This window comes from Peromyscus eremicus, chromosome 1 (assembly GCF_949786415.1).
Source record: "Peromyscus eremicus chromosome 1, PerEre_H2_v1, whole genome shotgun sequence".
In the NCBI taxonomy this organism is placed as follows: Eukaryota; Metazoa; Chordata; class Mammalia; order Rodentia; family Cricetidae; genus Peromyscus; species Peromyscus eremicus.
The window spans coordinates 163,393,990-163,402,383 of record NC_081416.1 but is presented as its reverse complement, the minus strand read 5'-3'; the positions used below and the strand labels follow the sequence as shown (position 1 = coordinate 163,402,383).

General features: G+C 46.1%; 1 protein-coding gene across 2 annotated transcripts in view; it reads right to left on the bottom strand.

The window, feature by feature from the left end:
* Positions 1–1,427: 1,427 nt before the first annotated feature.
* The window catches only part of Izumo2 (IZUMO family member 2), a 15,307-nt gene continuing 8,340 nt past the window's right edge, over positions 1,428–8,394 (bottom strand). For both annotated transcript variants that reach the window (XM_059278219.1, XM_059278210.1), the window contains 2 exons: positions 5,977–6,100; positions 1,428–1,529 (listed from right to left, as the gene is read on the bottom strand). In XM_059278219.1, coding sequence (XP_059134202.1) covers positions 1,487–1,529; positions 5,977–6,100 — 167 coding nt within the window. In that variant the 3' untranslated portion in view covers positions 1,428–1,486. The remainder of the gene's footprint in view (positions 1,530–5,976; positions 6,101–8,394) is intronic.

Here is an 8,394-nt window from a genome sequence, read left to right as displayed (position 1 = left end):
AGTTCACAACTGTAACTCTAGTTCCAGGGCATCTGACACACTCACAGAGTCATACATGCAGGCAAAAGCCCAATGTACATAAAAACAAAGACAAAAAAAACTTTTAAAAAATCAGTTAAAAAAAAAAAAAAAGAAAGAAAAGAAAAACCAAAACCAACCAAACAAACCAAAAACAGTAAAACAAAACAAAACAAACCTAAATCACATCTGTAGCTCCCTTGGTAGAGGGCAGAGTGCTTGTCCGGCAGGAACAAAATCCTGGGTTCAATGCCCAGCACCACATAAACTGGATGTGGGGTGCATGTCTGTCACTTGGGAGATGGTGGAAGGAGGATCAGGAGCTTAAGGTCATCCTCCGCTACATATTGAGCTCGAGGTTAGCCCGAACAACATAAGACCTTGTCTCATGAAAAGAAACAAAGTTATTACTAACCCGGAGCCTGAGATGCTGCCAAGCTCCTAGAACAGCTGTAGCGGGTGACAGCCAGTCAAGAAGAGGAGGCCAGACATTGGCCCCCGTCTCCCTGCGGCCCACCTGCTGCCAAGGCTACTGAGTGACCCACAGCTTAAAACTACTGCCACAGTCACAGTCCTATGGCAAAGTGTGCCTGCGTGGGCTGCAGGCAGGAACTACAATTCCCAGAATTCATTGAGTCGGAGCCCATGGTCCAGTCTAACCGCCCGACTGGGAGTGTACAGGACTCTATAATGACAACAAGCTGGACTGAAAGCTTTGGCAAATGGGAATTTGGTGTTGATAAATACGTTTTTCCAGCCTTTAGCAAAGCCATGCGGGATGACGGACTCCAAGGTCACAGACACTTGTGCAAGAGCAGAGACTTCTGGGAAATGTAGTTTCCTGTGCCAAGGGGACCCAAACTATGTGAATTCTCTACCTCTCTAAATTCCTTTTGCCTGCTTTTTCTTCCCCCCTTCCATGCCTGCCTCCCTCGCATCTTCTTTCTTTTTCCTTCTGTCTGTCGTTCCTTTTGTTTCTTTTTATTTCTTTAAAATGATGTCATGTTATGCTTGCTGGTCTTTACTAAGGGGATGGTGCCACCCACAGTGGGCAATTCTTCACACCTCAGTTTATGCAGTCAAGATAACACCCCTCATATACATGCCCAGAGGCCCATCTTCCACATGATTTTAGATTCTGTCAAGTTGACATCACTAACCATCACACTCTGTCTTAAAAAAAATTGACAGTTCCCCACTACCTCACTCCGCATTACCCCCACCCCCTGCACACACACACACACACACACAAAAAAAAACCCAAAAATGTAAAAGGAGCTGGGGATGTAGCTCAGGGTGGAATGCTTGCCTAGCACACTAGGCAGTATGTTCAATGCCCAGTACCACTCACACAGAACACCTGGTAAAACCAAATGACTGAGTGTCCACAGGGAATGGACAACACTAAGGAATTTGTCACTGATTTTATTAAATTTATTTTCCTTTTACAAACACCAAAGTCACTGGCCTACTTCAGCAGGAGTTTCCGGTTTTGTCTATATGTACAAGCCCTGGTCAGAAGGAAAAAGAGGAAGGTTAAAATGGGTCAGGTGGATATGCCTGTGATCACGGCACTTGGGAGGCTGAGACAAGAGGGTTGTCCTGAGTTCCAGGCTAGCCTTGGGTACAGAGTGAGACCATATCTCAAAAAATCCAAAAACTAGTGTTGTGAGATGGCTCAGAAGGTAAAGAAAGCTGCCAATAAGCCTGCCCATCCGAATTTGATCCTCAGGACCCACATGGCTGAAGACAAGAACAGCCTCTAGAGACTTGTCCTCTGACCTCCATGTGCCTGTCCTGTCATGCATGTGTGTACACCACAGACAGACAGACGGATGGACAGACAGACAGACACACACACTAGATAGGTAGGTAGATGGTAGATGGATGGATGGATGGATGGATGGCAGGATAGAGGATGCTGAAGGCTGGAATTAACACACGCACCAGGGGCTCAGCCAGAGACATTGTTAGTTTCTGGTATGACCGGGAGAATGTGGAATCAAGGGAACCAGGAGCAGGGAAAAATGGACAGGAGAAATAACAAAAGGACAGAAGCAGAGAACCATGACTGAACAGCACCGCCCCGCCCCCCTCCAAAGCTATGTCTCCCACTTCCCAATGCCCAGCACTTGCCCAAGTGGACTTATTCGGAAACAGTCACTGCAGGTGTAATTAAGACAAGCTGACGTCATCCTGAATTTGGGTCTGGGTTGTATCCAAACACTGATATCATTATATGAGAAAGGTAAGGCCTCACTGTGTCTCAGGGAGAAAACAAAAAGCTTACCTGACAAGTGGGAACTTAGATGCCCCTGTCTGGGCCCAAACCAACAGTGAAATGAGGCTGGCGATGGGATTCAGTGGGTAAAGTGCTCACCAGCACACCAAAGCCTGGAGTCCACCCCCAGCACTAAATAAGTGAGGCACGGTAGTCACCTCTGCACTAGGGAGGTGGAGGCAGGGCATTCTCAGCTACACCGATTTTGAGACTAGCCTGGGCTACATGAGACCCTGTCCCCAAAAACCAAATAGAACCAAACAAAAAGTAAGCGGAAAGCCTGGCATCTCTGCCTTCAGTTTTTATCCATCTCCCCTGCTTACCTGGGTACACATGGTCAGTCTCAGGGGTTAGAAACTGAAGATCTTATCTTAGAAACTGAAGACACAAATCTAAGAGGGCCTGAGCTACCTTCCTGTCAGCTGTTTACAGTGTCCTTTCCAGATCAGCCCAGAGGTCTCGGTCATTGTCCTAAGCCTTTGGTCTCCTGGGATAACAGGAACATGGCGGGGATGGGTGGGCTGGAGAGATGGCTCAGTGGTTAAGAGCATTAACTTCTCTTCCAGGGGATACAGGTTTGATTCCCTCCACCTATATAGTGGTTCACAACTATTTGTAACTCCAGTCCCGGGGGATCCAATGACCTCTTCTGGCCTCTGAGGGCACCAGGCACATGGTGCACAAACTTACATGTAGGAAAAAAAGCCATACAATAAAAATAAAAATAAAAATAAAAATAAAAATAAAAATAAAAATAAAAATGTCAGCCCAAAGCCAAGTGGTGGCAGTGCACACCTTTAATCCCAGCATTTAGGAGGCAGAGGCAGGCTGATCTCTGCGAGTTCAAGGCCAGCCTGGTCTACAAAGTGACTTCCAGGACAGCCAGGCCTGTTATACAGAGAAACCCTGTCTCAAACAATTGAAAACAGAAAAAATAAGATCATCCCAGGACAAGCTCACACTGAGCAGCAGTGATGTCATGGGAAAGTCTTGTTCTCTCAAACACTTGGATTTCTTCATACCACCCTGCAGAAGCAGGCCTGAGATTAACGACCAGCCAACCACACCCTGACAAGACTGTAATCTGCTCATGGCCCCTACCCCTACCCCAGCCCCCCCCACTGTTTGAATGCAAATCTCTAGTCACAAACCACAGCTTCCATACTTTAATTTCATCTTCCCAACCTGCCCACTGTGAATGAGAATATCTTCTTTCCTACCCACTAGGGTCTTCTGTTTGCTTCCCTTTGGGGAAAGTGGTTAACCAGTAATTTGGGATCTGCTGGCCCCGGACTCCAGTTACATAAAGTCAGAAGCAAAGCTTGGCTGGAAGACACAAACTAAGGAATGTCCAGGGTTGCCAGCAGCTAAAGGCAGCCGAGAGACAGGTGTGGAACAGCAATCCACCCTGAGAGCCTCCCATACCAACTCATGACATAGGGTGTCTGACTACAGATTCAAACTTTTATATGTTTTACATTCATTCATTCATTCATTCATTCATTCATTCATTCATTTTTATGTGTGTTTGTGTGTGGCTGCTATGGCATGCATGTGGAGATCAGAGGATGAGTGGGAGCCAACTTTCTCCTTCTACCATGTGGGTCCTGGGGAGCCAACTCAGGTTATCAGGCAAGTGACTTTATTCCCTGAGCCATCTGGACAGCCCCAGATAACAACTTCAGGTGATGGTAACTGAACTCAGGCCTCAGGCATGTTACTCAAATGCTCTACCCCTGAGCCACACCCCAGCCCCTCACTGGGGGATTCTAGGCAGGGGCTCTACCTCTTGAGCCATGCTCCTAGCACTCCCATGAATAAATTTCTGTGGCTCTAAGCAATCTCATAGGTAGAGGTGCCCCTTCTGTGTGCCCTGGCTATTACCATGAGCTATTAAGTTTCATCATTAATGCCAGGCTAATGCTTGTCATCCTAGCACTAAGAAGTTTGAGACAGAAGGTGAGTTCCAGATTAGCTTGGGGTACGTGAGATCCTGTCTCAAAATACTAATAGTGGTATGGTAGCACTCGCCTTTATTCCCAGCACTGGAGAGAGGCGGGTGGGTTGTGCCAGATCAGCCAAAGTTTATATAGTGAAACACTGTTTCAAATAAACTTAAATAGGGCGAGATCCAGGACAGGCACCAAAACTACATGGAGAAACCCTGTCTCGGAAAAACCAAAAAAAGAAAAAAAAAGTTAATGGTAGCTGGGCAGGCACCTGTAATCTCAGGCCTGGGGATGTGGAGGCTGGATGACTAGTAATTCCAAAGTCATACACAGAGAATCTGAGGGTAGCTTGGGTGTATATGTGAATCAGGGGTGACTCTGTCTCAAAAACATGTACAATAAATATATGCCATTAAAAAATAACATGTGAATATATCAGTGTCAGTATTGGTGAAGAATACATAATAACAGTGCAGCTGGGACAAATGTTGGTTTTGATCAGTACATTCGTGGTTTTTTCTGTATTTTTTCAGACAAGGTATCACTATGTAGCCCTAGCTGTCCTGGAACTATGTAGACCACCAGGCTGTCCTTGAACTCACAGAGATCCACCAGCCTCTACCTCCTGAGTGCTGGGATTAAAGGCATGTGCCATCACATCCAGCTTCCTCCTCCTCCTCCTTTTAATGGAAGAAGGGCTCACAAAGATATGTCATAAAGCTGGGGAACTTTTGTGCCTTTGTGACTTAGGGATGCGGGAAAGAGAAAGTGAGAGGCACAGGGAGAAAGGGGGAGAGAGGGAGAGAGAAAAAGTACGGAAAAGAGAGGCACAGAAAGGCCGGGGCGACGCTCAGTGGTTCAGAGGACTTACTGCTCTTACAGAGAAGCAAGTTTGGTTTCCAAGGCCCACATGGTGGCTCACAACCAACTCAGCTCCAGCCAACAGGCATCCCATGCCATCTTCTGGTGGGCTCTGCACCCACATGCACACACTCCCCAGCCATACACACAAACATACACAGAACTAAAAGTATTATCTTGCTGCTGGTGGCAGTGCACGCCTTTAATCCTGGCACTCAGGAGGCAGAGGCAGGTGGATCTGTTTGAGGTCTACAGAGTGAGTCCCAGGATAGCTAGGGCTTACACAGAGAAACCCTGTCTCAAAAAACCAAAAAGAAAAAAAAAAGTCTTAAAAAAGAGGGTGAGAGGGAAGGAAAGACAGAAGAATTTTAAAAAGCAAGAGGGGAACTGAAGGACATAGTGACGGGGAGGGGGGGAGCGGACCAAAGACCCCTTTATGCATCCATTTTTTTTCTTCCTTCATTCCTCACTCCCCTACCCCATTTCTTTCTTTTTTGAGATAGGGTCTCATGTAGCTCAGGCTGGCCTCAAACTCACTATTTAGCCAAGGGAGACCTTGAACTTCTGATCCTCCTTCCTCCCCTTCCCAAGTGCTGTGATGACAAGTTTGTGTCACACCATACTTGATTTATCCAGTACTGGGGATTGAACCCATGACTTTGATCGTCCTAGGCAACTACCAACTGAGCCACATCCCCACCTTTCCCCAGTTTCTGAGATAGCATCTTGCTGTGTTGCTTAGACTGGCCTTGAACTTATAGCCATCCCCCCACTTCAAACCTCCCAAGTGCTGGGGTCAGAGTAGGGGACCACCACACCTGGGTGGTATCCATGTTTGAGGGATTTAGAGGGTTAGGGGTGACTCACGCGATCAGGATGACCAAGAAGGTTAGGACAGCCAGTCCCACGGCCACCAAGTCGCCCACCAACACCATGTTCTTCAGGTCGCTGTCCGACTGGAACTTGAGAGTCATGCGGGGCTGCCCATCCACTGGACAGTTGGAAGTGGAACTCAGCACCGAACCACCACCCTCTGTGACCTCCTCCACCCCACCTGTTCACCTGGCTCACCACTTAGTGCTATGCCAGGCTCTCAAGTACCATTCACCGTGGTGAACACCACAGCTTAGCCTGTCCCAGTAACAGCCAAAACCAGGGCTAAGTGAACCTCATTTCTTGTTGGATATGGGAAGGAAGCAAGAAGTTGGATCCAAAGCCAAGAAAAGAACTGGGTATGGTGGTTCACAACTGTAATCTGAACACTTGGGACACTGAGGCAGGAGGACTACTCTGAGCTGAGGGCAGTCTGGGCTACAGAATGAGACCCTGTCTCTTAAAAAGGAGGAAAGCGCCTTCTCCAGCACCATGGCTGACTGGCTGCTGCCATGCTTAGCACCATGATGACAATGGACTAAACCTCTGAACTGTAAACCAGCCCAATTAAATGCTTTCCTTTATAAGAGCTGCCTTGTTCTTGGTGTCTCTTTGCAACAATGGAACACTAAGACAGAAGTTGGTACCGGTGAGCGGGATATTGCTGTGACAAGCCTGACCATATTGCTTGTTGGTGGAATGCAGATTTTTTTGACTTTGGATTAAGAAAACAGTTGAACACTTTCAGTGGGTCTTAATGGGCTATATACTAGTAGAAGTGTGGGAGACAGTGGTGCAGTGATACTGAGAGATTATGGCACCTGGTTCAAGAGGTTTCAGAGGGTAATAGAATTCGTAAGTGGCCTAGAGACTGTTCTTGTGATATTTTGGTAAAGCATGTGGTTGCTGTCTGCCCTTGTCCAGAAAAATCTGCCTGAGGTTAAATTGAAGAGTTTTGAATTAATGGTATTGGTGAAGGAGATTTAAAGACAGTCTAGTATTAACAGCGGCATAGTGGCCACTTGTATGCAAATCTACAATGAGAAGGAACAAGCTGAGCAAAATGTGCAGTTTGAGGAGAAAAGGAGCACCAGGAAGTGGAATGGAGCTATGTGCAATGCTCAAGGAGATTAAAAGATTAAAGAAAAGCCTGATGCTAAATGAAATAAAAGGAATGGTGACCTCAGGGAAGACCCCACCCAGCTAAGTTTCCAATCTGTGAAAAGGAATTAAAGCAAAGCTTAAGCAGTGAAGGAAACTATGTCTGATGAAAATGTATTTGAATGAGGGAACTAACTTCCAGCTCCAGCAATCAGCAGCACTTGGCAGCTTCAGCCATGTGGTTCTGGCTTTAGAATCAAGGATAGAAAAAGGGGTTGTGGAATCTCCCTCATGGCCAAGGAAAGCTGCTGAGGCTAGGCATGTGTCAGGGGTGTCCCTGTATGTGGTAGTTTGAATGTAATTGCCCTCCATAAGCTCACAGATAGTGGCACTATTGGGAGGTGTGGCCTTCTTGAAGGAAGTGTGTCACTGTGGGGGCAGGCTTTGAGGACTCTTGCTTAAGCTTCGTTCAGTGTCTGTTGCCTTCTGACCAAGATGTAGCCAGCATCATGTCTGCCTGCATGTCACCGTGCTCTCCACCATAATGATGATGGACTGAACCTCTGAATTGTAAGCTGCCATCGCAATGTAATGCAAAAGGAAAAAGCCACATAAGATGGGAAATACACAGGGACTCTGGATTCTATGCTATTGTATTGATTTTGAATTTTTTGAATATTGATAAGCAAAGGCAGCTGCTGAGAGACATTGGCTGGCTGCTGTGAACAGGACTGCAAAACTGAAGCACCTGAGATACTTCAGGGCTGTCTTACCTTCAATAAGAAGTAAAAATATATCAAATGGAAGTAAAAAAATGCTTTGGAGAAGAGTTTTTGCTTTTGTTCCCACAGGAGATGAGAGGCTGTGGATTCCTTCAGGAATAAAATGGATCAGGTTTGATCAAGGGAGACCTCCTGAATCTTGACAGGTGATATCTATCAACAAATATTATAGCTGGTCTTCCCAGGACTTTGCCATTATCTCAAAATTCCTCTTTGGGACACTAAAAATGCCTTTGCTCACACACAACAGGAAGCAGTTTAGAGAAATGATGTCCACATCCCCAAGAGTTGGGTTGTGGGAGGGTTTTGGTTATTTGGTGGGTCATGGATGTTTGTTATCATTTAGGGGAAATTTGATAAAAAGACAACTGTTAATCTCAGATATTTTACATTGGCATGGATTTGGTATATTGACACAAATTTAAAGTTAATTTTTTTACACTGTATATATGTTTCTGCTCTTGTTTGGGGTATTGTGCTTATACAGCTCATTTAAATGAGCTTAATGCATCATTAAGAAATGAGGTTA